Source organism: Gouania willdenowi, chromosome 3 (genome assembly GCF_900634775.1).
Source record: "Gouania willdenowi chromosome 3, fGouWil2.1, whole genome shotgun sequence".
Lineage (NCBI taxonomy): Eukaryota > Metazoa > Chordata > Actinopteri > Blenniiformes > Gobiesocidae > Gouania > Gouania willdenowi.
Window position 1 is genome coordinate 24,093,365 of NC_041046.1, and position 27,963 is coordinate 24,121,327.

At 38.8% G+C, this 27,963-nt stretch overlaps 2 protein-coding genes and 1 long non-coding RNA gene across 7 annotated transcripts; 2 read left to right on the plus strand and 1 right to left on the minus strand.

The window, feature by feature from the left end:
* Nucleotides 1-1,568: 1,568 nt before the first annotated feature.
* On the minus strand, nt 1,569-7,757 carry LOC114461146 (uncharacterized). Of its 3 annotated transcripts, none has more exons than XR_003673812.1 (4): nt 7,621-7,756; nt 3,092-3,144; nt 2,871-3,005; nt 2,232-2,360 (listed from the first exon to the last, which is right to left on the minus strand). It is a non-coding gene; the product is annotated as an uncharacterized LOC114461146 (long non-coding RNA). The 3 variants fall into 3 exon arrangements; XR_003673813.1 differs by having other exon boundaries at nt 3,092-3,203; nt 7,621-7,746; XR_003673811.1 differs by lacking the exon at nt 3,092-3,144 and having other exon boundaries at nt 1,569-2,360; nt 7,621-7,757.
* Nucleotides 1,685-6,138, plus strand: prrg4 (proline rich Gla (G-carboxyglutamic acid) 4 (transmembrane)). Of its 2 annotated transcripts, none has more exons than XM_028443001.1 (7): nt 1,685-2,000; nt 2,077-2,190; nt 2,272-2,435; nt 2,525-2,552; nt 2,903-3,044; nt 4,488-4,682; nt 4,768-6,138. In XM_028443001.1, exons 2-7 carry the CDS (start codon nt 2,088-2,090, stop codon nt 4,793-4,795), a joined length of 660 nt encoding a protein of 219 aa, XP_028298802.1. In that variant the 5' UTR covers nt 1,685-2,000; nt 2,077-2,087; the 3' UTR covers nt 4,796-6,138. The 2 variants fall into 2 exon arrangements, with proteins under 2 accessions (XP_028298802.1, XP_028298803.1); XM_028443002.1 differs by having other exon boundaries at nt 2,080-2,190.
* Nucleotides 7,404-23,388, plus strand: qser1 (glutamine and serine rich 1). Of its 2 annotated transcripts, none has more exons than XM_028442996.1 (13): nt 7,404-7,771; nt 11,252-11,361; nt 11,496-11,633; nt 11,793-15,032; nt 15,462-15,781; nt 16,785-16,901; nt 17,007-17,140; nt 18,369-18,556; nt 18,639-18,776; nt 20,634-20,731; nt 20,935-21,081; nt 22,405-22,500; nt 22,608-23,388. In XM_028442996.1, exons 1-13 carry the CDS (start codon nt 7,662-7,664, stop codon nt 22,746-22,748), a joined length of 4,977 nt encoding a protein of 1,658 aa, XP_028298797.1. In that variant the 5' UTR covers nt 7,404-7,661; the 3' UTR covers nt 22,749-23,388. The 2 variants fall into 2 exon arrangements, with proteins under 2 accessions (XP_028298797.1, XP_028298798.1); XM_028442997.1 differs by having other exon boundaries at nt 7,639-7,771; nt 18,372-18,556.
* The last annotated feature ends 4,575 nt before the right edge of the window (nt 23,389-27,963 follow it).

The following is a 27,963-nucleotide window of genomic DNA, read 5'->3' on the forward strand; positions in this document are numbered from 1 at the left end:
TCATTCCGTTTTTTGTTTTTTTTTACTCTGTGCGAGGTATCTTTAAATGGGACGGCTTTTCTCAGAAACTGTTTAAGATAGGATAACCAATATTGCTGTGTGGCCTCAGGGTATCAATACCTTGATGGAGTTCGAAAATGAGAACCGCGTAATTATTCTTTCTGGACTTATTGCCCTTGTTCCTTTTTTTTTTTTACTCTGTTTGAGGTATCTTTAAAAGGGGACAGCTTTTCTCAGAAACCATGTAAGATAGTAATTTAATATTCTGATGTGATAATATTTTCTTATGTATACATCTAAGTTCTTGGAGTTAGGACATTTAGGAAAAAGTTGTTAGTTATAATGACAACCAATCTGGTGGGGAATGTTGGTGACTATGTCTTCTTGTTTTTAGTTAAAAATGATAATCATACTAAATATTACCAGCAACTCACAAACCTACAACAAAAACACACAATAAGAGAAAAATACTGAATAATAAAAAGAAATAAAAAAAACAACAAAATATATAAAATGACACCAAGAAGCGACTAAGAGAGAAAAATACTTACTATCACCAGCAACACACAAAACTGCAAGAAATGAGAGAAAAATACACAAGATCACTACAAAATACATAAAAATAACAGCGAAACATATAAAACGACATACATTATTATGCTCTAAATAGAAGATGACGTCACAACGTGAAAAGAAAAGATGCAAAATGTTGGTAGTTTGAGCTTTTTTCTGTTAGGCAGGTCCTTAGTTTTATGGTTAACATTTTCACGTTTTTAAACATGTTAAACTCAAAGCTGTTCTGGGTTTAATTGAGCATTTGAACTTTTATTTTTTTCTTGGCACATTTTATTTACATATTGTATTTATTATGAGTGCTACATTCTCCAGATGTTCAATAAGGTAAGATTTAACTTGTTTCCATGTACCAACAAGTTCTTATAAATAAATATTACATATGGAATTTGGAATAAAGCTGTCATATTATTGAAGGGACATTTGTTTCACTTTTTTTTTTTTTTTTTACATGTACTGCTTTACTTTTACTCAAGTAAGAGAGCAACTTCAATACCAGAGTCATTTTTTATTCAAGTGTCTATACTTTGGAGTACTGAAGACTACCTGAGCATATAGGTTTACACACATTTATAACATATATACATATACATAGCTATCCTCTAAACAGGTGTTGCTTTGTAAATAATAACTGTACATATTTATCCTCATAATGTCTTCTGTTTGAACTGTATGACCTGCCCTTGCACTGAAATCTCTATTCTATTGTGCAAATACACAGAACAAACATTCAGATGTTATCAATGTATGAATTGTATGAACAAATGCTATGGTGTGTAAGTATGTAGCCTCACCTTTTAAAATGTTGTATATGTTTTATAATTGTCGTTGGCATTATACACCAGTTGAAACACACATTTACAGAATTGTTCATTCATGTGTACTGTCCCTGTCAAATAAACTAATAATAATAATAATAACAACACACATTTATAGTTGTTTTTAATGTGTTGAGGAAAAAGCGAAACAGATACAGAAACAAACAATTTGTCCTTATAAACATTGACAATTTGTTGTCAAGTAAGTAAATAGATCTGTGTAAATGCAGATGTCGTTTTGTTGTAAGTGCTGCCATCTAGTGGACACTTCCCTCCTTCTGTTTCTACTCATCCAGGTAAAGAAGATCGATTGGTCGAGTCTGCGCAGGTAGTTAAACTTGGGTGGATCTGAGAGCTGCGCTGTACACAGTAAACAACCTTTAATTTAGGCCGATGAAGGTGCGGAGGGTGAACTAACTGTACATTTCAGCACCTTTTGTCGACAGGTGAAGATTTGTGAGTAGACAGTGGACACCGAGGAACTACTGTTGGTAACTTTCAGCTTCTCCTGGGTTCTTATCAGGGCCGACACACAGTACACCTGCTGATAGCTTTCATTTTAGTCACTGCTGACCTCTGCCCATCATTATGAGACATTTCACACCACAGGTAATGTATGACACGCCAGATCTGGGGCTGGTGTGGTTAAACTAAAGTCAACACGGGTTGATTGTTTGCCCTGCAGCAGGTGTTTCCATGAACATGTTGTTCCGTCTTCTCACACTCTTCCAACTGCTGAGCCTCGGGGATCTGTTCTGTGTGAGGACATTACTCAGCACCCAGGAAGGATCACAACAAGGTGAGCTTTTTGGTGAAAGCCACTGATCAATCAGCACATTTGTCCTGTCCCATCCTGTCTGAACAATGTCTTTTCTCTCAGTTTTTGTAGATGAAGGAGGCGCAAACTCGTTCCTGGGTCGCCATCTGCTGTTCAACCGGTTTGACTTTGAGATCTTCGTGCCTGGCAACCTGGAGAGAGAGTGCTTTGAAGAAGTGTGTAGCTATGAAGAAGCAAGGGAGGTCTTTGAGGACATCCCCAAGACAGTTGAGTGATCATAAGCATTAGCTTTGGATCTTGTGTCAAGGTAAAAGCACATGTTTGCCACACTGATGACTTGTTTTGCTGTTTGCAGAATGATTTCTGGCAGAAATACAAAGAAGGTAAGCAATCTGAACGCCTGCAAGTTTTCTAATGTGTCCCACTCGTTTGGCAACGGTGACGCCTTTCGTGTCAGGAAATATTTTGTCTTCGCTGTCACAAAGACAGCACAGTAGTTCATCTTAAAACCTGTTGTTCCACTCGGTCTACAGTGAAACTTCAGACACACAACAGTATAACATGTTCACAGCTGCTTGGATTCCACTGCATGTGTTGTAAATCTATGGGAAAGGTTTGATTTTTCTCTTTCAGGAAAATCTTTACAGTTGTTGTGTTTTCAATCAAAACCGAAAGTAATGAATTGTTGTTTTCACAACCACCTTAATCCTGTTTTGTTGGTGATGATTCACAGATCAGGACAACCGGCCCTCGAGAGTCGATGTGACGTCTCTTCTGGTGGGACTCATTTCAGCTGGAGTGGCTCTGGTCATCGTCGTTCTGCTCGTTTGGTTTTTCTGTCAAGGCAAATGCAAAAACAACGTCAGCCGAGGAAGGTCAGCAAGACGGATTCTATTGCTTATATACTGTATATATTTTGTACCTTAATGTGGGACGTCTTTCACAGGTACAGAATCTCTCCCTTTATAAGAAAACCTTCACAGCAAAATGAATAACTCAACACTGGACAGTGGAATGTTTGATTGGAGTCATCACTGCCAAGGAGAGCTCAATCGGTTATGAGATAAATGTTTCCTAAAATGTTAAACCATTGTCTACTTGAAAAAAATATATATATTAAGGCAACAAAGTGACACTTTGTTTAATTTAATCGATTTTAATTACTTAAAATTTGATTACATTTAAACAAAAGGATTGAATGAAAAGCAATGAAATCATTAGTTAAATTCTTTTCGATTTACTAATAATATGAAAAATTGAGTACATCTAATTTTTTACAGGTAAAAAAATTAATAGGTTGTTTTATATATATATATATATATATACTGTATATATATATATATGCTTCCTTACGAACTTATGTTTTTATTTTACAACAAAAATTCACAAAGTTATTTGCAAACACAGAAAATGAGAACAGAAATATACAAATTGACTCCAAAAACACAACATTACTTGCAAAATGCACAAGATGACTAAAATGATCAAAATATCTACAATACGACAATAAATATAGACAAACTTACTTTCAAAATACAACATGCAATAAAAATTCTCAAAACGCACACAGAATTAGAACAAAAATGCACAAAATGTGTAGGGTGGTTAGATTTCCATTGTTTCTTGCGTTGAGGGTATCCACAGGTCCCCAAATTCTTTCATTTTGTTCTGTATCATTGCGGTTACTTTTTTCTTATTCAACATGTCTTTCATTCTGTCTGAAATATAACCATGAAATATGTGAAAATAAGATATTTTGTGTTTAAAATGATGCAGCGTCAATAGACGGGCATAAGAGATGGCCATTTAAGAATAACACTTTAAAAATTGTCTTTGAGGATTCATTTGGAGAGTTATTAATGTGATTAAAAGATTATGTTGTTGGAGCCAAAACGTCAACTGCAATAAGTCCAACTCCAGCCACCACCTTAAATTGTAAACACTGGCACTCATTAAAAGCAGAACAACTTACGTTAGAAATATATATACTGTAACACCAGTTAATATTATTATTAAGACCAGTAAAGTGTTACTGGGTATTTTTTGACCTACTACATGTGTACCAAGTGTTACTTAATCATATGAAATATTATAATAAAATCTAAGATGACTTGAGTATTTAAACTGATTATTGTGGCCTTCATAACAATAATATACTCAAGTTACCAACTCACATGAGAAAGAAAAGCAGGAAATAGTGAATTATTTAAAAATGTTTTTTTCTACTTGCCAACTCTGATGGCCTCTTTTTTAATACCTAGTGTTAATTATTTATTGTGAATGCAAATATAATATCTCATCCTACACTGGTCCCACAGTACCATCAGAGTTCGGCGGAGGAGGAGTAACGCTTCCATAATAATCCGACGGTTAGAAGAGGTCTCCCTGCAGCCTGTGCTTCCTCCCACACTCCCTCCCTACGGAGAAGATCTAGATCTTCCTGGTCTGCCTTCATATGAACAGGCTATAGCCAGAAACGGACCACACGATGCCCCGCCTCCTCCCTATCCCGGGTAAGTGAATGCACCGGTGTGATGACCACGTCACATGTCACAGATGACTTTCTGACATGATCTCTGTGGGTTTTTCTGATTTCAGATCACGAACCGGAACTATATGCCGGTAGTGTCCTGGTGGATACGTCTGTTTAAAAAAAACAAAAAAACAAAAACAGAAGATAAACATGGAAAACACTGCATCGCTCCTTCGTTTTCATGCAAACTATGTCAAAATCATAAATTGAAAAGACCAAAAAACATTTTTTTTAATGCAAATGGCAATTAATTTTATGTTTATATGTTCTGCCTTTTTTTAATTTCTTCTATCCTTTATGAGCTAACCCAGCTTCAGGCACAAGTGTACAAAGAACTAGTCAAAACAACTGGAATAATGAATGTATAATATCTTTAGATGTATTTTTGCACGTTTTAATATTCTTGTCCAGTCTTATTTTTGAGTAATGAAATGAGACAATTGTAAAACATTTTTTTGCTAAGATAACGACTATGTAGTTACTATTACATTTTTTTTTTTTTTTTTTTTTGTTTTCTCCACACTATCGTTATTATTGTTTCTGTGAATTGTTTGGGGAGAAATGAACTAACTTTTGAGGAGGTGAGGTACAAAACCTAAGGAAAATAGCCTGAAATACAGTATCAACATAATAGGTAACCAAGCAACTACATTTTTTAGCTTTAGAAAGTTTTAAATTAAAACCCAGTTTAGAAATGTGTACACAGTCATCATTTATAGTGTACGACAACGCATTTGACTTAATGATCAGTTTTTTCCAGTGCAGACAGTATTGACATTTATTTTATAGGTTTTTAGCACAGAAAGAGTAGAGAGGATAATACAACATTCCTACCTGTGTTGATAAAACTTTGCATTTCTGCTTTTTTTTTTTTTGAAGGAACTGCTGTATTAAACACCTGAGCCTGAATAACAGTTGAGTAGATTTTCAGTGTAATTACACTGAGGATAACATCAGCATAGCAAGTATTAATGGAAACATCCAAATAGAAATAATCACTGTGAAGGAAAAATATTTTCACTTACCAGTAATTAACGTTTGACTTTTTTCTCTTTTTTTTATAGATTTGTTTTTAAAGCTTCAACTCTGTCTGGGATTCAGTGTTTTTTTTAAGATGCCAACGTGTCGCCTTGATGATAACGCTGCCCTATGTCCTAATAAATTAGTTTACTTCACTTATCAAGCGCAGTAGCAGTTATTTTACAACCTACACGGCAATAAATCATGAAATCATTTGTATTTATATAGACACGTCTAAAACACACAATCACTGTTTTGTTCTGCTTAAAAAGTTTACCGAAGAAATACCATCATGTTTTCTATGTTTCATCTCTTTGATGCACAGCATTGTATCATGTCTGAATGTTTCAGGGTTTTGTTTTAGAGACTATTAAGGATTACGTGAAAAATGAAAATAAAATGATTTATTTTAAGTATTTCTACTGAGTTTGTGTGTGTGTGTGTGCGCGCGCGCGCTCAAGCAGGAGAGAGTTAACTGTTCCTGATCAAGTCGCTGTATATCCTACAGTGCCCTATTGTACATTGCTGGTTCTCAGTGTATATAATTAACAAATAAAAAATTAATGTATTCTGTTGCATTTTTAATCTTGTAAAGCACATTGAATTGCCTTGTGTATGAAATATGATCTTCAAACACATTTGCCTTGAATTAAAGTAGAACAGGAAGCAAATCGTTCAGCTATCAGGCTCCTCAGTTGTGGAACGTTACGTGTGTTTACTGAGAGATTTTATTTACAACAAAGAAAGAGAACACAGCGGGACACCAGTCATACTATATGTTAAAACCTCTATAAAGGAGTTCAAAGACTTACACTTACTTCTCATTAATACTGTAATGAGTGCCTTAATATTTATACTCTTCCCATCTCACTACCACCTCTTAGTCTGGTCCTGCTGGAGGTTTCTTCCTGTCAATAAGTTTCTCTTTATTGTTGCTGATGCTTATTTAAATAAAGTTGAATCGAATATTGATGACAACTGTATGTAATTATTTGATACATTGAATTTCCTTCAAAATGAATGCAGCTTTTGTTATTGTTTTGCTGTCCCACATTATTTCCTACCATGAGAAACTGCTAAGCGACACAGTATAGATATGTTCGTTCGCTTCCCATTACAGCTAATGGAAATTATTTTAATTGTAAATGTACTGTTAATTAAAACAAGTAATATTTTCATCTGGTAAATTAATTCTGCGTCTTATTCACACAAACGAGAATACATGGGGCAACGATGGGAGGTTCTGGCGGGCCGAATGTTGCCCGCGAGCCACCTGTTGATAACTATGTACACTGCACATGTAAAATAAATAAATAATGTACAACTCAGGTTGTGTTGGCAATGATAAATAACAACACAAAGAAATAACTTAATTGAAAAATAAATGACATTACAAAAGGGTAATGTTTCTTTGGAAGGCCGCTTGTGGTCTATTATTATAGCTGAGTGAGTTTTGACTCTACAGCAGTGTGATTTACACAGCCTGTGCTGGATTCAGGTGAACCACGGCGGTCCTCAGTCCAGGACTCCACCATGACTCTGTGGTAGCAGTCTGACCCTACGGGGGTACCTTTAAGCCTGCCAAATGATTGTGTGTGTGTTGAACTAAGTGTCGTTGTGTTACTCTACTTCCACACTTGTGCTAAAAGTGCCGATACTGTGTAAACCCGAGTGCCTCAAACGCAACACCAGCGCACACTCAGGCTCGAGGAGAAGTTAGAGTTAGCAGCTAGCAGCCTCTAACCTCCACGAGCCAGAGCCGTAGCCGCGTCCCGACACTAAAACTAAACTTTACATGACGTAGGGCTGAAATAAGAAGGAGACACTTTCTCCAGGACTACTCTCTGCTTGTATCCGCATTGGTCGCCGGGAGCCGGGTTGCTATAATGTGCACTCACCGCACTACGAAACTCGGTCGGGGAAGTGGATCCTTCTCCGGATGATGGACAGGAACTACCCGAGCTCCAGCTTTGCGGACGGGCTGGCTCCAGCAGCGCAGACCGCAGCTTCGTGGGCCTTTGACCGCGGTTCAGCTAATATCAAATCAAGGTAAGGGATGAAGGAGAGGGCGGGTCACCGTCTGAAGGAAATGTCGGTGATAAAGGCCTAGCTAACCAGGCAGGAAAGTGCTCAGGTCCATGCAGGGGTGGAGGAACCTGGAGATAGAGGTGGATAGATTTCACAGGGAGTTTCAAGACTTCCGCTTCGGTATTTTATTCTATCAACTCCCTCCATAGTTGGTGTTATCTCACCGTCCTCGTACTGTAGCAGTGGACTGGTCTACGCAGTGCAAACTATGATGAGCGGACGTGCCCTGCATGCTAAAATAGATATAATTTCTTTATCCACACGTTTCTATCAGCACCAATACAAACAGTCAGTGCTAGTCATTGCATTGCAAACTGTTGTCTCTAAACAGGGGGAGATTTGAGGTGGTTTTGTTTTTGTTGTTTTTTTTTGCAAACCTACAGATTTTTTTTTAATGTGCGCAAAAGTTGAGTTTCATCAGGCTTGTATTTTTTGTTATTTTATTTTTTAGCAGAACTCACCAGGTGCTAAGCCATGGCTGGTGCTAGTGGAAGTGCTTGGTTATCAGCTCCACCTTTGACACTTCAAGCAGTGATTGGAGCTCCACATGAAAATATGTGAAACTGCAACAATCTGCTGGTCTGCTAGTGTTGGTTGGTGTTGTTAGATCAAATGATTTCAGTTGTTCTGCCACTTACTCTCAGGTGTTGTCAAAACTTAATAATCCACACTGGTAATTTTTTTTTCTTCATTAAATTTGCTGATGAGAAGGAACTCAGATTTGGTACTTACTGGCATCTTTTTTTTTTTTTTTTTTTAGAACAATCAGAATTTTTTTTCCTTCGTAAATTTTTCTTACTAATACAGGTTGAAATGTCTAATATACCCTAGTTTCCCTTGCGTTGTCCAAAACTGGTTTGATAGGTTGTCACATGTATTTATACTACTTGCAAAGCGTTTGATACAGTCAACCTACAGTATATGTAAAATCATAACAGATGTAAACAAAAACACTCAAGAGTGCTAACATTCAAGCTCCTTGTTGCCAGATCAGTTGTCACATGGATCAGTAATCCTGATCATGGTACTATTATCATTCACACAAATTTTATTTTTTTCAAGGGTCTCTTGTCATGTATTTTTCAATGAACACAAGCAATAAATCAATCTGTTTCATAATAAACAATTTCAGATTTATTTAAACTTTAAATATGAAATGTAAATTTTAAAGCACAGATTACAACAATAAAGCAAACAAATTTGTCTTAACCTCTTCAACCTAATGGATTGGTATACTACTGTACTACTACTCTTTTCGATCCAGTATTTTGGCGATACCTTACTTTTTTAAATCAATGGAAAAACACAAAATAAAGAAAAATAACATAATAATAATGATCATCAATCTGTTTATTTTTGAACAATATGGCACACAAAATAAATGAAAAATACAAGATAGTTCTAAATAAAACACTGTAAATGTATAAATAAAACAGTAAAAAATATGTATAAATAACTTATTGTATCCAAACAATACATATATTCAAATCAAGCATATCAAACATAACTTAACTGAAAAATTGTGCAAAAGGAGAATTAGTGAGCTGTGCCTCTGATGGCTGCTGCTGCACTGGCTCGTGACAACAAGGCTATGTTGATTTATCCGTTTTGCCATATTAACTCAACGTTTTAGCTCTAAGATAATATATGATCGCAAGTCACTACTCCAACTAAACGTTGCCGGCAGCCGAGGCACAGTAGCGGCCAGCGTGCAGGGAAACTTACCGCCAAAACAACCTGTGAGCCCACAAAGCAGAGGATTTTCCTGCCAGCACTCGCTGCCACTGGAGCAGATGAAGGCGGCGCGGCTCATCTTATTCTGCAGCGGCACACACTTTTCTGACTCATAGTCACAATAGCCATTTAAATAGACATGTTTTACTGTAGTGTGCAGTTTTTTAGCTGAAAACAATAACAAAATGTGTAGATAGTGTCTACAGACACGCCCACTCATGAAACAAGGCGAACAGGCGAGCACTGTCTACAGTAGCCCCTCCCATCAGTCAGCTCCGCATGTGGGTTCTTAAAGTGGACTGACAGGCAGCACGGTAGTATTAATGCTTGACTGAGGCTTGAGGATTAACGTCACCTAAAAATACCAGTAACCAATAAGGATGTAGTTTGTAAAGAAATCGCAGCCTTTGCGATTAGAAAATCGCGTTTTATGATATCGCGAGAATATCACAAATGCGATTAAGCGTTCAGCCTTAATTTTGTTTTTATTCAGCCATTTAGAGGTGGACTTGCTGGTGTGTTTTGGATCATTGTCCAGCTGTAGATCCCAAGTTGGCTTCAGCTTGAGGTCACGAAAAGATGGCCGGACATTCTCCTTCAGGATTTTTTGGTAGACAGCAGAATTCATGCTTCCATTTATCACAGTAAGTCTTCCAGGTCCTGAAGCAGCAAAGCAGCCCCAGACCATCACACTGCCACCACCATATTTTACTGTTGGTATGATGTTATTTTTCTGAAATGCAGTCTTACTGTTACGCCAGATGTAATGGGACACAGACCTTCCAAAAAGTTCAACTTTTGTCTCGACAGAATATTTTCTCAAAAGTCATGGGGATCATCAAGATGTTTTCTGGCAAAAATGAGACGAGCCTTGATGTTCTTTTTGCTTAGCAGTGGTTTTCGTCTTGGAACTCTGCCATGCAAGCAATTTTTGCCCAGTCTCTTTCTTATGGTGGAGTCATGAACACTGACCTTAACTGAGGAAAGTAATGCCTGCAGTTCTTTAGATGTTGTTGTGGGGTCTTTTGTCACCTCATGGATGAGTCGTCGCTGCACTCTTGCGGTAATTTTGGTCGGCCGGCCACTCCTGGGAAAGTTCACTGTTTCGTGTTTTCGCCATTTGTGGATAATGGCTCTCACTGTGGTTTGCTGGAGTGCCAAAGCTTTATAAATGGCTTTATAACCTTTTCCAGACAGATTTCAATTACTTTTTTCTCATTTCTTCCTGAATGTCTTTGGATCTTGGCATGATGTCTATAGCTTTTCAGGATCTTTTCGTCTACTTCACTTTGTCAGATAGGTCCTATTTAAGTCATTTCTAGATTTAGAACAGGTGTGCAGTAATCAGGCCTGGGTGTGGCTACAGAAATTGAACTCAGGTGTGATCAACCACAGTTATGTTTTAACAGGAGCTGAGGGGAAAACACCTTTTCACACAGGGCCATGTAGCTTTGGATTTCTTTCTTCCTCATTAATAAAACTGTTCATTTAAAAACTGCACTATTAATTTACTTGTGTTATCTTTGACTAATGTTTAAATTTGTTTGATCTGCAACATTTAAGTGTGGAAAACATGCAAAAAAGTAAGAGATCAGGAAGGGGGCAAACACTTTTTCACACCACTGTATATATAGGGCCATTGTCAAATTTTAGATGTATTACAACTGCCTCACAGCTTTTACTTATTTTTTTTTTTTTTGCATACAGTCCCGGTTATGACTCTGCACTCATTGATGCAGAGCTTCTGCCACGGCAAAGTTACGCATCAACGCACCAGCTGCCCACCTACACTACATCTAACATTCCTGTTGCAACAGGTGAGTGGTGGATATGTCAAGTATGTTTTCAAGAGACATTTTTGCCTTTTTATGGCTTATAGTCCTTGCCATATATGTTTTGAACAAATATATTTTGTTTTAACCCTTCAATTTATTTTTGCTTTGACTGTCAGGAACTCTGGAGTCGAGCAGTGGAACACCCGAGACCTCAATAATGAGCTTTTTATCAGCCATGGAGTCTAGAGGCCTTCAGACAGGTCCTGTTGGTTCCTCTGTGCTTCCTCCTTTTAGACCTCCATCGTGGCCAGCTGGTAAGAACACATCCATTGTTTTCAACTTTAGACTTATAATTTTAAATATATCTCGCATATTAGTTTGGTTTTATTGGTAGTGAGTACCAAACTGCGCATATTAGCTTGATATATAACCACATATTGTAATTTCTTATATTATCCATTTTGCCCATTCAGGTAGCAACTCCTCTACCACAGAGCTGTATTTAACTGGTGCCCTGGCTTCTTCTTCCACTTACCCCTCCCCTGCTCCACTATCATCCTATCAGCACACAGGCACCTATTCATCAAGAACTTACAGTCCCAACCCCTCCCTGGCTCTCCAGGATCCTGCCTTCAGCACGTCCACCAATAGCCCCTTTTCTGACCACAACACACTGCTAAGTGTCCGACCGAGCCAATCTGTGCTTCCCACTGCTTTGGCCTTCAGTCATCTCTCCACCACTGCTCTGAGCTCAGCGCTGCCAGTGCAGTCCTCCACTTACCGCTCCGCCCAGGAATCCGCCCCACACCTCTTGCAGCCCCAGTACAGCCTTCTACCTTCTACTTTTGCCAATCAGCCCTATGGGTCAACAATTTTCTCAGGCTCTGTTGAAAGAGCTCTTCAGCGTGAATGTAGTGTGATCAAACACCATCAGAGGCCTTCCAGTAGCCACCCAGTCTCAGAGCAGTTGTCAGATTCAGAGCACTCCCTACAGGGTTACTTTGGTTCCAACAGCCAAGCAGATGTGTCCTTCCAGCAAGACCATTCCCGTCTTACCCCAGTGTCCTACAGTTCCTCCACAGGACCAGATTCCACCCTTGGAGTTAACAGTTCCCCACAACACGAAACAGCTTGTGTGTCTAGAGCCTATTCTTCCACTGCTTTACCGGAAGCTAAAGACTGCTCCTCCAAACTTGTTGCACCTCCTGCTGAGGATGAAGACGGTCACTCTCAGACCCTGGCAGCAGAGTCCCCTGAACACTACTCGTCCCCTGAACAGAAACAGAACTCAGTGATTGCTAAACAACAAGAAGACCAGCTGTCTAGTTTGTTGGACACCAGTTTATCTCAGTCTTATATCACAAACCACTCCCAGTCACAGACATCTTCCATCTCAGACAAATTCTCCTCCCTTTACAAGACATTGCCATCGCTCTCCAGCCAATCGGACAATATGCCTTCTGTTAGTCAGACTCTAGTTTATGCATCCACTCCGCTGCTGCACCAACAGCAGGAGGCCCAATATGAGGCACAGGTCCAGAACTTGTGTCGGGGAAATGTATCTGAAGGCTACTCCACAGTCCACACTCAAGGTGCCCCAGATGTAAGCTTTAAATCTCAGTCACAGGGAGTGGTTTCTGTAGGCCATACTCAAAGCTATCATACTCGACAACAAGTAAACTCCTCGTACTCCCAGGACTGCATCCGGGGTCTTGCCACATCAAACTCAAAAGTGGGTAATACTCATCTGATACAGGCAGTTGATGCAGTTGGAGAGGCAGCACATGGATCTGTGTCCCGGGAGCACATGCAGTCCCATAAATATGTTTTGTACGTGCCATCCTATTCATCAAATTGTCAAACCCTGGAAAATAACATAAGATCCCCAGAACAAGACATAAAACAAACATATGACAAACACAAATTGGAAGACCTTCAGCTCCAGGACCTTGTGGGTCTTCAGCAGGGAGCCATAGAAATGTCCGGAGTGGATAACGTTATGGCTTGTCACAACCATGTCGTATATGTCGTTTCAAAAACAGATGATCACCCCAAAAGTCAAAGTGTTATCAGAAGCAATCCTCGTGATGATCAGCTCTTGGGGCACGGTCAGACAGCACACGTAAAAGATGAAGGGATTGACCCTCTGAAGCAACAACGCATTCATCCAAGTGCCTCCAATGGTCCTGAAGCTGCCAACACAAAAACATTAAACTCCACAATTGTGTCTACACATGTCACACAACATTCTGTCCAACATGAATCCTCTGAGCAAGAGCAACAAAACCAACAGAACCCCAGCGAGGCACCAACTCAGTTCACCACCATCCCCAGCACTCAGGTACTCTTTGAACCCAACCAAATGGTTCTACTTCAACAGCCTCCAGACCAGCAAAGCCAAAACAACTCCAAAGTGTTATCGTTGCAAAGTATCCAAGCAACCCAAGGTATAGGGCCCATTCATATCCAGTATCTTCAGATGGATCGAGAATTGCTGGGTAATGGAATCTCTGAAACCCAGAGTCGGCAAGATACTGTGGTGTCTGAGCCAAATTTAGAATGTGCTCCTTCCCGCAAGCACCACTACAGTCAGTCGGGGAATCAGCCTCCAAATGATGCCAAGAACCACTTCGCTCTCAACACTATTTGCTTCCCGGACTCAATGCTGCTTGGAGACGACCGAAGCATTCTGTCAAACGTTGATGACATTCTGGCTGCCACGGTCGCTGCCTGTGGTGTAGCACCGCAGGACTTTGTCAAAGCTCAATCCTCTGAGGGTGAAATGGCAGCGATGATGAACCCTGTTGACTCTAAAGGTCATTTTCAGGCTGTAGATATCAGACACATGTCACCAAGTTTCTCCTCAGCACAGCAGCCAAACATTACAAACTCTTTATCGCACACTATTGCCATCACACCAAATGGACATCAGATGGCTTCAGACTGTAGAGTGCAGACTGTTCATCATAGCAACAGAACTGCACTTAATACAAATGAAAATGGACCAAACTCAGAGAGTGACTATCATGTAACAGGGCATGTGTACAATCCTCCAGGCTCCCAAAATAGTGCAAAAGGAAATGCAAAGTGTATTAAAGTGGAGGATAGTCTCACAAAAGTTTCAAGTGGGGATGACTTTCCTAAAAAGAATGTTCGCTCTGCCACCAAACCATCTGGTCCTGAGGACGATGATGGACTAGCCAGATCAGCTAAGCGTGGTGGACAGGCAAAAAGGCAGAACTCCAGAGGCAGTGACGCTAGCGACGTGGAAGGTTGTCCACAGCAAGAGAGAATCATTCGAAAGATTCGTGAGGTGGAGGAAAAACAGCCAGAAGTTAGAACTGGCTTCATTGGCTCCTTTCTGGACTTCATCAAATCTGGCCCCAAACAGCATCATTCTCAAAATTCGGCACGGCCTGCGAATCGCACGCGAAAGCCTAGCAGCTCATCCAAACAGAACGCTTTGCCCACTTTACCAGGATTAACGGCACTGCATTCTAAAAATCCGATGCCACCATTGATTCCCATGCCGAGCCTAGCAGCCAACTCTCACCAGAGACGTCTTGATGAAGAGCTTCGAAAGAACCTAGAGACGCTGCCATCGTTCAGCTCAGATGAAGAGGAGAACACTGGGAAAAACCAGGCTTTGAGGAACAGCATCAGCTCAGTACTCTCGTCTTTGGATGAACCTACAGATCGAAGAACAAAGACAGGTAACATCATCCATTGAAAGCTGATAGAATTAGAAAAAAACTTTTGTGCAGTTGTCAAACCTTAGAAGACAAAACCTGTTGTATTATTAATAAAACTGCAGTTCTTAAGGACCTTTTAAACAAAATGCATCGCAAAAGTATTAATCCTGGATTCTGGGCACTAAAGAGCACATTCTGTTTATATGTATTTAAATAATGTATAACCAAACCCATAAATACCTTTATAAAGGACCTACTGTATAGTTAATTTGTGAAAAGACTGAACTCACAGCTACAATCTGTAGATTCAAAGCCAGGATTATTTTGTCAACTTTTTCTTGTGAAAAGTAAACCTGCCATGATCCTCTGTAGATGCAGTCGATTGTTTTATTTGTTACCTTTTGGGCATTTTTCTCAACCCATTCAATTGATTTTGCTGCCTGCCCTTAGATAACCAAATCCAGGAATCGATGATGAAGCCAGAAGCCAAAATTCCCATGTTGTCCTTCACTGTTACTGAGACCTGTTTGCCACAAGCACCAGCTCCTACGCAGACACCAGGCCCAGTCCCGGTCCCAATCCCAACAGGGGCAGCAGTGACAGCCAAAGAGGAATACAAAGAAACTCCACCAGACCAGCTTGCTGCAAAGCTAAGAACCGTGGCCGTTGAGGGCTTAACTGATGAGGAGCTCTCAGACAGCGGAGGAGAGGGGATGTACCGCGAGAGAGACGAGTTTGTCGTTAGGAATGAGGATATTGAGAACTTGAAGGTAAAAGCTAGAAAATAAACAATTACAGTTACAATTATGGTTTTTCTTTTGTTTCTTTCACATTGAAAACCTCGCACTAAAACAAATACCTGTGTTAAAGACCTAACTATAAAGCCTTGCTCAGAATTTTGTAATCTAGTTTTTTCTGAAGAGTCGGATCAAAGAAGATGGAGTAAATATTAACCCTGCCTAATTATTTTCACTGTAACTCAATAAGTTTCTCAATTTGTTTTTCTGTATAATAAGAGATTGTCAGGAACAAGGCAATAAAAAGGTAAAAAAGTTCATGTTTATGACTTGTTCGACATTTATTTTTTTATCATAAAAATAAAAGAGTTGCGCAAATATTGAAAGTAACATTTTTTGATTTTCTCTTTAAACTCAAGATGAAACCAAGTAATTCAATGTCAAATTTATATTTAGGTGCAAAAGTATATGTATATATATCATTGAAATAATAAAATAAATAATTCAAGTTGTTCAAATGCACTTCAATCTTTTATACCCGACTTGTCAAAATAAAGGCCCCCATTAGGATTTTTAATTAGTTAAAAATAGTAAGTAACCCTTGAAAGAAGTTGTGCGCAGTGCGATAACTCTCTTGAGGGCAGATTTATCAAGATAAAAGGGCACAAAATCTTACGTACTAAAATCTTTTGGTGGCGCTATTTCCTAACCTGGGGCTAATTTTTCGAGATCAGCTCTATTTAAATAAGCATTTATGAGCAAAGCCAAATGGGAGAACACGCACAAATACATTTTAGGCTTTTGTATTGGCAGTGACTGTGCAATGAAGCAGCAGGTGCATGTTCTCTCTCCGGTCTGAGCCGATGACTACACAAACACTGTTTTTTTAGTATTTTATTTTATTATGTAGCCATTATAAATGAACAAATTTAAAGTGCTGTGACTTGAATGAACCAAAAGTACTAATGTTATTTCCTCCACATCACAAACCTTGTTAACATCTCCATGTGATTAAATCTGTCATGTTCCTGCTCAGGTAACGATGGTAGAAGGCTGCGAACCTCCAGCCATCTGGAAAGTCCAGAAAGCTCTGCTGCAGAAGTTTGTGCCTGAGCTGAGAGAAGGGAAGAGGGTGTTCTCGGCTACAAACAGCGTACGTTAAAGCAGATACTGCTCAACACACTTTCATATTTCATCATAAAAATATTTGCAACACTTTTATTCCTGTTTGAAGCAACACTTTTCTTTGCAACTACAGTATCTCGGATACTTTGGAGACGCAAAGACCATGTACCACAGAGTGTATGTGAAGTTTCTGGACACGGTTAACAAAAAGGAGTACGTGCGCGTGTGCAGTCGGAAGCCACGCTGCAAACCTATAAACTCACTGAGGTAAGCAGGAAATGACCTCATTCAACTTTGTGTTTCAAACTGATCCTAAGAGATGCGATCACACCGAGAAATCCAGACACACTTTAACCGCTCTAGGATTGGTTTGTCCTTAATGTTTGCTGCATTTGGGCTGGTGTGAGCAGACAAAGTCTGGACCGGATCCAGAAAGCGAATTCAATCAATTTTACACCTCTTACACAGAGCTGACGGACAGCTGCAGTGCAATTAAAGTAAAAAAACAAACAAAACAAGAACAATAAAAGATCAAAACAATGGCTCATTTACAGAAGAAAAGCTGTTTGAGGAAAGTCGTTGGTTTAAGCAGGTTTTGCCATGTTTAGGACAGACAGCTTAGTTTTCCCTGTGTACTGCCTGTAGGGACAATAATGGCCAGGGTTGGGATCAGTTATAATTGTAATTAATCATTCATTTAAATTATGGTGTAATTATAATCATAATTTTAAAATTATGTTGCCGTTGTAATCCTAATTTAATTGTGATTGAGTCAAGACAATTGACATTGTAATTGCCATTGACCAAAAACTGTCAATTACAATTGGATTAAATGCAACACAGGTCTATGTAGTTAAGAATTATTAAAATATATTTCATATTAAGTTTTCCTACTACCTGTCAGTGAATTTTTACACTCATTAAGGTTCTAAGGGTTAGGGGTTAGAGTTGGGATATAATGTTATTATTTTTTAATAGGATGATACAATTTTAAAGAGTAACAATATTAGTATTAATGTAACTGATGTGTTGTACAAAGCATTTGTATCTTTCTATCGCTTTATTCCAACTCTTGCCCCTAGTTGGGCTTTTATAAAAGATTATAATAAATGTACTAAAATAGAAATGTAAAGATGCTAAAACGACATCGTACACACATAATAAAACAATCATCACAACGCTGTATGAATAAAAGTTTGTAAAATTGTAATTGAGAACATAATTGTAATTTAATTTCAGGGGGAAAATGATAATTATAATGTATTTGAAATTGAAAAAAATGCCGTAATTATTGTAATCGTAATTGAATTGTAATTGAACATGGCTAGTAAAATGTGATTGACCCCAACCCTGAAATAGCGTTCACACTGTATGATCTGAGTTCTAGTGTTTGACTAATGAGCTGCTCTGTAACTGATGAGGTTCTGCCTGTTATTTTGAGACTATTCCGACGTAAAAGCAGCGTCAGTGATGCAACAGTTGTTGTGCCCAACAGCAGTGCTCAGGTGAAAACTTTACTGGGTTTGACATCCAACCCTCCATCAATGGCTCAGAGCCCAAAGCCCCGCCCCAAACCAGTCAAGCTGAGAGCAGAGCCTCCACCCAAAAAGAGGAAAAAATGGAAGGAGGCTCTGTCACCTGCTGTGTCAGCTTCATCTGCAGAAGAATGTGGAGAAGATCATGGTGAGAGGAGCTTTTCTCTTTTGGAAACGGGTCAGCAGGACAGTTTCCTCTTCATATTCTATCCATGTCTCTCTTTATCCAGAACTAAACCCAACACTGGCGTCTGCTTCTCGATTCCTTAACACTCGAACTATGAAGGAGACGTTCAGGAGCTTTGTAGAGCTGCTCATCACCATCTCTTTGGATGAAGTTGGAACGACGGCACTAGAAAAGACGAAGGGTCAGTGAATGTTTTTTTTTTTTTTTTTTTACACAAAGCAGGAAGGTGGAACTCTGGTGCTGAAGGCCGATTTTTGCATTTGTAAACTTAATTCAAACAATGTTTCCTGAGAGAAAACTATTCATTTTTGCCTGTTTCCTGGCTGCTTTATATTTTGAAAGCCCTTGTCTCCATGTTTGTAACTTTTCTCTATTCCCTAGTTGAACTACTCTCTGGGCGATATAGACCAAACCTCATATCTATATTTTTTTGTCAAATTGGCGATATACTGTATAATCTTGATTATTTTAATTCAATAAAGTCTGACCAGTAAAACGATTCTGGGTTAAATTTGTTGATGCAAAATGCCACACAGGCACATTTAATAACAAACGACAGCACAATATGTGACACTTTGGGCTTTTTCCCCTATAAGAGACAGCATGTGGGTGAGTTCTGTAGTGTAGCTTGTTTAGGTCTAGAAAGCACTCAGAAATCCATCTAACTTTGCTTTTGAGGCTGCGTTTCTTTAATAATTCAGCTTTATTTACTCGCCACTAGTTCTGTATACAACTATAAACATGACGAGCAGCTTCATGTGATGCTACACACTACCTAGCGGTAGAATTAAATCGATTTAATCTATCTTGAATTGATTTCATTGAAATTTTACAAAATCGATCCTGGAATCAATTATTTATTTTTTTAATCTAGCCCCAGTAGTCTTTCACGATAGGTTGGCATTAGCAACGACTATTGCACTACTACTAATGCAAAAGTGTATTCACTGCAAACATGGCGGATTCAGAGGAAGCTCTGCTGGCGAAGCTGCCCCTGAAGTTTGGAACAATCTCATTAATACCTAAGTAAAATTTGAAAAATCAATCAATACGGAATCAAAATCGAATCGTGATTAATCGATTCAAAACCTGATTAATTGGAATCAAATCAATTCAGGAAACTGGCCATAATACCCAGCTCTACGTAGCGTCATGTGATATCACTGCTGTAACTCTCTACATAATGCGACAGCACACAGCTCTACACAATGAGTCAAGAACAAGTTGTTTATGGATTTTTGACTATGTACCAGAGGACAGTCATTCATTCACCTCAGCATCCATTTATGTGTCTTTCTGCACTAATCCAAACACATCACCTGACTGCTCATTCATCACGCAGCGTCCGAGCTGAGTCCATCAGCTCTAAGGAGTGCAACACTGTGATTGACGTGTGACGTCTCCGCTGATCCAAGTGATGGTGAACTAAATCAACACTTTGGTGGAGAAGATCAGTTAAATTCCAAAGAGTGAAGCACACGTACAGTGTTCCTCCCTAAAGCACTGCAGTTGCAGTGCGCATGCCTGTGACACAGAAAGTGTCGGTTCCTTGTTTACACGGAGACAGAGAGGGAAACGTTTTCAAAAACTTCCACTCTGGAGACCGTCTTTAAAAAGTTCAGTTTTTTGGTAAGCTGACATCCAAAACGCAACAAAACCTTTGCGTTTTCAATTGAAAACATTGTGTAAACGCGGCCCGAGAGAGAGAAGGTGAAATTGCGCGGATTCAATACATGGGTCTCACCGGCAGTAACTGCTCTACTCTAACTGCAAGTGGCAAAATAGTGCTGGTGTTTGTAGATGAGCTTCAATTTGCTCTGAAGCATATATTTTCATACAAGGGTGGCAAGGGTCTGCTCTGTGAATCGCACAATGCCTTTTTTTTCTCATTTGCACCGGATTAAGTGATTAAGTAATTTAGAAACAGGGCAACCATTAAACATGCAGTACAAATGCTCTCTAGGACCACATTTTGACACCTGTTCTTACAAACCATCTAAATGCAGTTGATTTCAACCACATTGTATGTCTGTCTCAGATGAGTTGCTGCTACCAAATGTGAGAAAAATGGAGGAGCTGATAAGTGACAACAGGAAACGTTTGCTACACAAACTGCACATAGGAACGGTGCTGAAGGTGAGTCGAGCGCAGTGTGATGGTTTTCGAAAGCCTCACAAAAGTTGTTACAAAGTTAGCTGCCCTACATTTTACACCGTATCTCTGAGTACCTAAACATAAGCTTTAACATGGTCACCATTCGTGATCAAAGTGTATTTATGTTAAACAACAACACCATTGTGGAGGCACAGTGTGATCCAAAGGCCTGCTTGTGTCTCCAGTCAGCCCTCGACAGCTTCCCAGAGATGGCAGTGGTTACTGAACCCAAAAAAGATGGAGAAACTCCAGCTTCTAAGATTCGGCTAAGCGGGAAAGCTTACAACAAGAAGACCATGAAGCCCTACAAGACGCTCAACAAAGTGCCTCAGGTAGCATAACTGTAGTCACTCATTAGCACCAGCAGAGAGCACCATTGAACCCAGATTCATCATTGGTATTTTTTTTATTTCAGTTTGTTTGTTTCAGTCTAGCAAAAAATATTCAAACACGAATCACAATTTAAAAATATATATATATATATTAAAAGTAAAACAGGCAGAAGCAAAAATGCTTATATGCCCAACATAAATCATAACATTCAAGTGACTTTTTTCAATAATACACAAGAAATGCAAGCACTCAAGTACATTTCAGTTGCTTTTTTCAAATAACGCAAAAAAATAACAAAAGAACACAAACATATTTATACTGCGTCACAGAACTATCTAAAATATATTGTGACATTTTCTTTTTAAAATTAAATAGTGTCACTCATTTTTATTTCTTTATCAACAGTCTTCCACAAATTAACCCTTAGAACAGACAGCTTTTGGTAAAATAACAAAATAAAATAATAACTTTATTTATATAGCACAAATTACAACAAAGTCATCTCAGTGCTTAACAAAATATGAAGTCCATAGTAAGAAAGAAAGAACCCAACAAGATCCACATGAACAAGCATTTAGCGACAGTGGGAAGAAAAAACTCTATTTTATGGGAAGAAATATTCAGCGGAACCATGTTCAGAGGTGGCAGCCATCTACTTCCACTGGTTGGGTTAGTGAACAGAGAAGGATAGAAGGATAGGCCATCCAAATGTCCCAGACTAGAGCCGTGAACCATCAATCAGTCCATCCAAGTTTCTCAGACTAATTGAGACGCGAACCATTGATCAGGAACTGCCAGCTCCAGCATCAAGACACCTGAAACAGAAAAGAGGCACAGACTGCAGGAAAAACATGATACACTCATTCCTAGTGGTTAGGTTAATATTAAACGTCTAGAGGCCATCCACCATGCTCTGAGTATACAACCATTACAGACAAGATTGTGTCTTGTAATGGGCACACGTAGTGATCTCAGCGATCACTACAGTAGGGACACTTGCCCACATTTAAATTAACGCAACTATACGATGTACGCTTTAGTAAATCAGTAGGTTTTGATTGTAACAGTCTCTCGCAATGGTCTGTGATTGTGACCAAACTAGACCATGTCCGTTTTAGGTTATTGCTGCTATATGGTATACACTTTAGCTAATAAGTAGGTTTTGAGTTTATTTTTAAAGGTGGAGAAAGTAGCAGCCTCTTGTACAAAGACAGGGAGCTGGTTCCAAAGGCGAGCAGCCAAACAGACATAAATTGATCTCTTAGGCTGTATTTGCTGGTCTGTAGTAAGTATTTAACTCAATGACATCCATCTCTGCTTAGGAGTACACGGTGGACCAGCAGAAGACTCAGTGGTTCTCCCTCTATCACTCATTGCAACATTACAAATATCACATGTACCTCATGTGTAAGGATGAGGTAAGGCTTTGTTTTATTTTTTATTAAGATTGTGTTTTGGTTTTTTTTTTTTTTTTACCTTCCCAAACAAGTTTAACAGGGTTTTCCTTTTTGGTTGTGCTTTCCAGGTCACATCTCTCCGTGTGCAGGTGGGAGACTTGGGGAAAGGACAAACGGTACAGAAGTGTCTGCAGAATGCAGTGTGGGTTGAGGGACTCTTTGTCCGCTTTGGGGAGCTAATCAATCAAGTGCAGCAGGTCTGCAGATGATTCAGCATCCACACATCAGATTTTAAAACAAGATGTGTTCAACAAAGCCCATGAATGTAGAAGAAGAGGTCACCGCAGGCTCCAAATGACACTCAGAGAACGATGGAGGGAGTTTCTCGTTTAGATCTCAGACATTTGAATCAGGGTCTGTGGAATGGAAGCAGACGGACGAACATGCAAGAACTATTGTGTGTGTGTGTGTGTGTGTGTTTGTCTGTGCTGTAATAAGCAGTGTATCATCAACTATGAACAAGGCCTTGGGAAGCAGTTTTGAAAACCTTCCACTTGTTGCTTGTTGTATTGGAGGTTTTGTAGTTACAAAGCCCTCTTTTATTGACTTTTTATTAGATTTCTATTTTCATGTTAATGTAAGTGTGTGTGTGTGTGTGTGTTTATGTGCATTCACACAGCAGCGCACTGTGGAGGTTTGGCTTCCACGCCTTATTCTGAGCCCTTTAGGCCCCCCACAGGGAGCAGCTTCTCTCCCACCCACAGAGCCTGCCATGTTGTGCTTCCACCTTTTATTCTTACCCCTGAGTAAACAAATGTAAACACTGGCTTTAGGGATGTCGTGACACGAGAAGTACTTAAGGGCTGTGAGTGCAATTCATCACAACCAGATATGCCTTTGAGTTATTATTTGCAGATCTTTTCACCTTTGTTGATTTCTGCAGCCTCATGACTCACCACTAGGTGTCCCTGCACCTGAAAAGCTACCTTTCAATATTGAATGATGAATGGTCATTTTTTCCTTAGACAGAGAGCGGTTACCCTATGGAGTATATAGCAAAGCTGATCAACATATAGACACTTTTTGGCTACACATATATTAAGCCTTCAGTGATCACTGAAGAAGGCCCATGTGTAGAATGAAGTTTATTGTATAGAGTTTATGTATTTTAAGACTGTACTTTAAAAAAAATCACATCAATTTCTCAATGGAATGCCAACTTATGAATAAATATGTATGCTGTACATTTTCTAATTTAAAAACAGGAAGTTGAGAACTAGATTTACGCAAAATTCAACATCTGAACACTGTCTTTGTTATGGATTATACGTTAATGCATAGTCTTCCCTCAGGCTTCTCCAATGCATTTTGACAGGATGAATGCACTCCCACTACAGCTTTTTATTGATCTTATCACCCAAGGGTAAGATGAAATAAATCAAAGTAGTTTTTATTTTATTCAGCTCTTAGACTTTGACAAATATATATATTTTTAATAGAAGCTGATCTTGATCTACTATGGTTTTGTAGTCATTGTTTTCTACACCTGTTGCCAGTTTCATGCCATTAAAAGGTATGTTGGCCTTGAAAGATGTAGTTTGATATTAAAGATCGACCCGTGCTACGCGTGTGTAATTTTTGATGCTGAAACTATTCTACAGGTTCATGGACTTATTTCTCTTGACTGATTGCAGCCAGAATCTGTTCCTTTAGTGTTAAATGTGTGTTTTGGACATGTTCGGTTAATATTGGCAAACGTCCTTTCAAAAGCATGCAGCTTGTTGTGACGCTCGCCCACCATGCTCTCATGATCCAATTATTCCTGACGACTGTCATCTGATGGGCTCTCGTAGCTGTTGAATAAAATATGACTTGCTAGGCTGCTCACAGTTCAACAAAAAATGATGACTGGTAATGGCCTGTAAACAAAAGTGTGTCTGTTCTGCAGCGATGGCATCGTGAGGAAAAACCACTGTCCTCTGTCCTTTGCAACTGGAGAGGCTTGTGGGTGGGAAGCAAGTGCCTGGGATTCCCACAACCGATGGAGATGGACACAGAGCATGTGCTGGGTGGATGAAATGCATGTGGATTTTAATGAGATGCATTGTTCCATATGTGGGAGAGGAGCCCTGAGGCAGAATGAGATCGTATGGAGGGCACAGAAACAGATCAGATGTGTTTTGCAAAAGTCTATAATTCACTGAAAAATACCTTGGGTTTTTTTTTTTTTTTTTTTTTTCCTGTTGTGGGTTCAAAATACGCAGTCCATCAAACAGTATCAAGGTTAACTTACTGGTTACAGTGGTGTCATGTTGTGGCGCTGCTCCAAATGACTTTTGAGTCACAGCCTGTGGTCTACAACAGTGGTTCCCAAACGGTGTCCAGGTGTGCCATGGGATTTTGTGACAACCATATATTATTGCAATATAAAACTACACAAAAATAATTATTTTTTAATTTACTACTTTGTATGCCCATATTTCATAATACAAAGGCAAACTCAATACCTAATTTTTATTTATTTTTTAAAAATATTTTGTTAAAACAGTAAATATTTCATGAGTAATATAGTTCTTTGTCACATTTTGTTTGGCATTAGTAAATAATTATGCACATTTACAAATATTGTACATGATATGAGTGATTACGCATGAAAGGCTATTTTGCACAATAGGTGTTCCTGGGGCACAAAAAGTTTGGGAACCACTGGTCGACAGCAGTGGTTCCCAACCAGGGGTACGTGTACTCAGGTGTCTGCAGCTTCATGTGGCTCTTTGACTTTTTTGCAAATGGCTCCTTATATTTTTGATTATTTAAAAAAAAAAAAATACTGAAATAAAGAATTGTTATTTTCTCACAGAGAGTATTAATCATTAATGACATAGACAGCCAATAAAATCATGATATAACAATTTGTCAAGCTAAAAATAAATCCCATTGGGCATTTCCACCTTCCTACTTCCTCCTGCAACATCTAAGACGATCAACTTTCCTGCACCTGTGGCTAACCTTAAGTTTTAAATCTGGTAAGATAATTAAATCAACTAAAAGACTATATTCTGGAAGAAAATAAAGATTTTAATTGTGTGGGAGACAGATTAATTTAACTGCTAATTAGCATTCAAGTTATTTTTTGTAGCCCTACAAGTACAATAACAAAAAGTAAAATCTTCTTTACATTTTAGCTGCATAGAATTTTTATTTTCTTCATTGAGAACTAGGTATTTTTTTAGGATCCGGAAGGACTTCTTTGAGAGTAAAGGTTGCAAACCGCTAAGGGTACATGAACACATCTCGGAATAAACAAAAACATTTGTGAATTACATTTTTGAAATTACAGGACACACTTTTACATGCACGTAGACATTGTCCTTATCCATCGATAATAAATTGTGGCACATCTCTATAAAATACATCTAAAGGTTAAGTTCAAAGTGTAAAACACTCAGAAACAGATGTGAAAAAGGCTTGAATCCCTGATTAAAGCTGGACCAGCACGTTTTCAGATGAGCCTCCCGACACAAATAAACAATGCATAATAAGAACTGAGGGGTATATTGGACAAAAAAAAAATAAGTTAAACACTGTTCTACTGTGCATTGACCAAGCTAACATATACATATATGAAATGGGCAACTTTTATCACAGTTGGCGTCACAATAAGAAGATCGTCTGATCTGAGGGCAACGTCATCAACAATCAAGTCCATATTTAGATTGACTAATTTGAGCATTAGTTTTGGTCTGTTTGTCACTTTGTATTTTTGCTGTAGTTTTGTGTGGTTTTTGGAGTCATTTTGTGCATTTTTGTTGTCATTTTTTTTTTTTTTTTTTTTTTGTATTGTGGGCATTTACCTTCAGGATTGCTCAAAATTAGGCCAAGGGCCACATGTGGCCCCCGTTCCTCAAGTTGCCCATGTCTGCTTTGACGTAATCGAATAGATTTTCCTGAAAAAACAAACATTGTTGACAAAGTGTAAAAGAGAACAGAGAGAAAATAAGAGCCCTGAGAGAGCATGAACCTCCACCAAGCTCCAAACCTCCTCTTTGCTCGGTAGTTATCTGGATCAATAATCCTGATCATAGTACCATGATCATTTACAGTTTAAAGGCTTGTTCATTTTTATTTTTAATCTAGCATGTGGCTGTGCTGCTGTGTGCTTAAAACAGAATTTATGACTAGATCATGTAATTCACAAAGTCACCTGCAGGAGGTGTTGTAGAGCCAGCTTAAAGAGCTGAACATAGGGATTTGTTGATTTTTTTTTTTTTTTTTAAACTGATCTGGATCATCCCCAAAAATGTAAAATATCTTATCATGTGTTCCATGAAATTTCATCAAAGTCTGAGTTAAGACTGTTCACCGTAAAATGAATAAACTAACAAAGAGAGGGGACACATGCAGGGACTCACTGTTCAGCATTAAAGTCAGCTGAGCCGCATGTTTACTAAACACCATCATATCCAACTGCTGTGCGTGTATTTGTGGAGTTGTCAGACCTGTCGGTAGAGTTGTGTCAGCATCAAAGAACAGGTGAGCTCAAGTGAGTCAAATCTGAAACCGTCTTCAGCTCAACACTTCCGGGAACGTGTCAACTTTGGTGTTTTTACCATACAGCAAGTGGACACTTAGTTATTAGATACAACAATGAGGACTTGTGAAGAGACCCTGCCTTTCAGTCGTCTGTCCTTTGACGTCAGAGCATGAATGCCTAGATTTGCTCGTTACCTTTACATGATTTTTCTTTAATTGTGAGTTCTTTTTTTTTGACTGTTCCCCCAACACTTGAAGAACTTTCTCAACATTGACCAAACATGCACTTTTTCCCAGCAGCAGCTTAGAATGACACCTTTACTCTGACCTGGGATTTTATTGTTTAATTTTGGTGCGAATAGACCCAACAGAGGATATGGACATCATTTTTGAGATTTTGAAGCTACTTTGTGAACATTTTGTCATTGAACTTTACATTTTGGAAAACATGGTTCACTGGATGAAGCAGAGTAGCGTCGGTATTACTAAGATCAGAAGCTCTTGAACAAGTCTAAAAAAACAACAAAAATCAAAGGAACAAATCAGTGTAGTGGTCTATCCCCTGCAGTCAGACATGAATTTGTCATTGCGCTGCTTGTGAATAAAGCCCTAAAATGACAATGGCTGACAACACAATAACAAACTGGACAATGTGAACTGGTTATAAAGGGTTAAGATTTATTTAACTCTGCATGGAAAATGGTTTTAAGTGTTTAAGTATTTTGTCCTGGGTTAGGAAATAATTGATAGAAACATGAATTTAAAAGGACATCTTGTCCAAGATTGCTTAACCGACTCACTCTGAAGCACTTTCTGATGTTAAACCACATTTTCCTTCATAAAGGAAGTGTAATAATCTATAGCCATAAAACCAGTTTGTCCTGGTTCCACACCTTAAAGGTTGCACCACACCAGAGTCTGCAGTAGTCTATATTTCCGTCTCTTTTTCAG

Coding starts and splice junctions, on each gene's coding strand:
- qser1 (XM_028442996.1), top strand. CDS start 7,662: ATGATGGACAGGAACTACCCGAGCTCCAGCTTTGCGGACGGGCTGGCT. Junction 11,634..11,792: donor ACCTCCATCGTGGCCAGCTG/GTAAGAACACAT, acceptor TTGCCCATTCAG/GTAGCAACTCCTCTACCACA. Junction 20,732..20,934: donor ACATAGGAACGGTGCTGAAG/GTGAGTCGAGCG, acceptor TTGTGTCTCCAG/TCAGCCCTCGACAGCTTCCC.
- prrg4 (XM_028443001.1), top strand. CDS start 2,088: ATGAACATGTTGTTCCGTCTTCTCACACTCTTCCAACTGCTGAGCCTC. Junction 2,191..2,271: donor CCAGGAAGGATCACAACAAG/GTGAGCTTTTTG, acceptor CTTTTCTCTCAG/TTTTTGTAGATGAAGGAGGC. Junction 4,683..4,767: donor CCGCCTCCTCCCTATCCCGG/GTAAGTGAATGC, acceptor TTCTGATTTCAG/ATCACGAACCGGAACTATAT.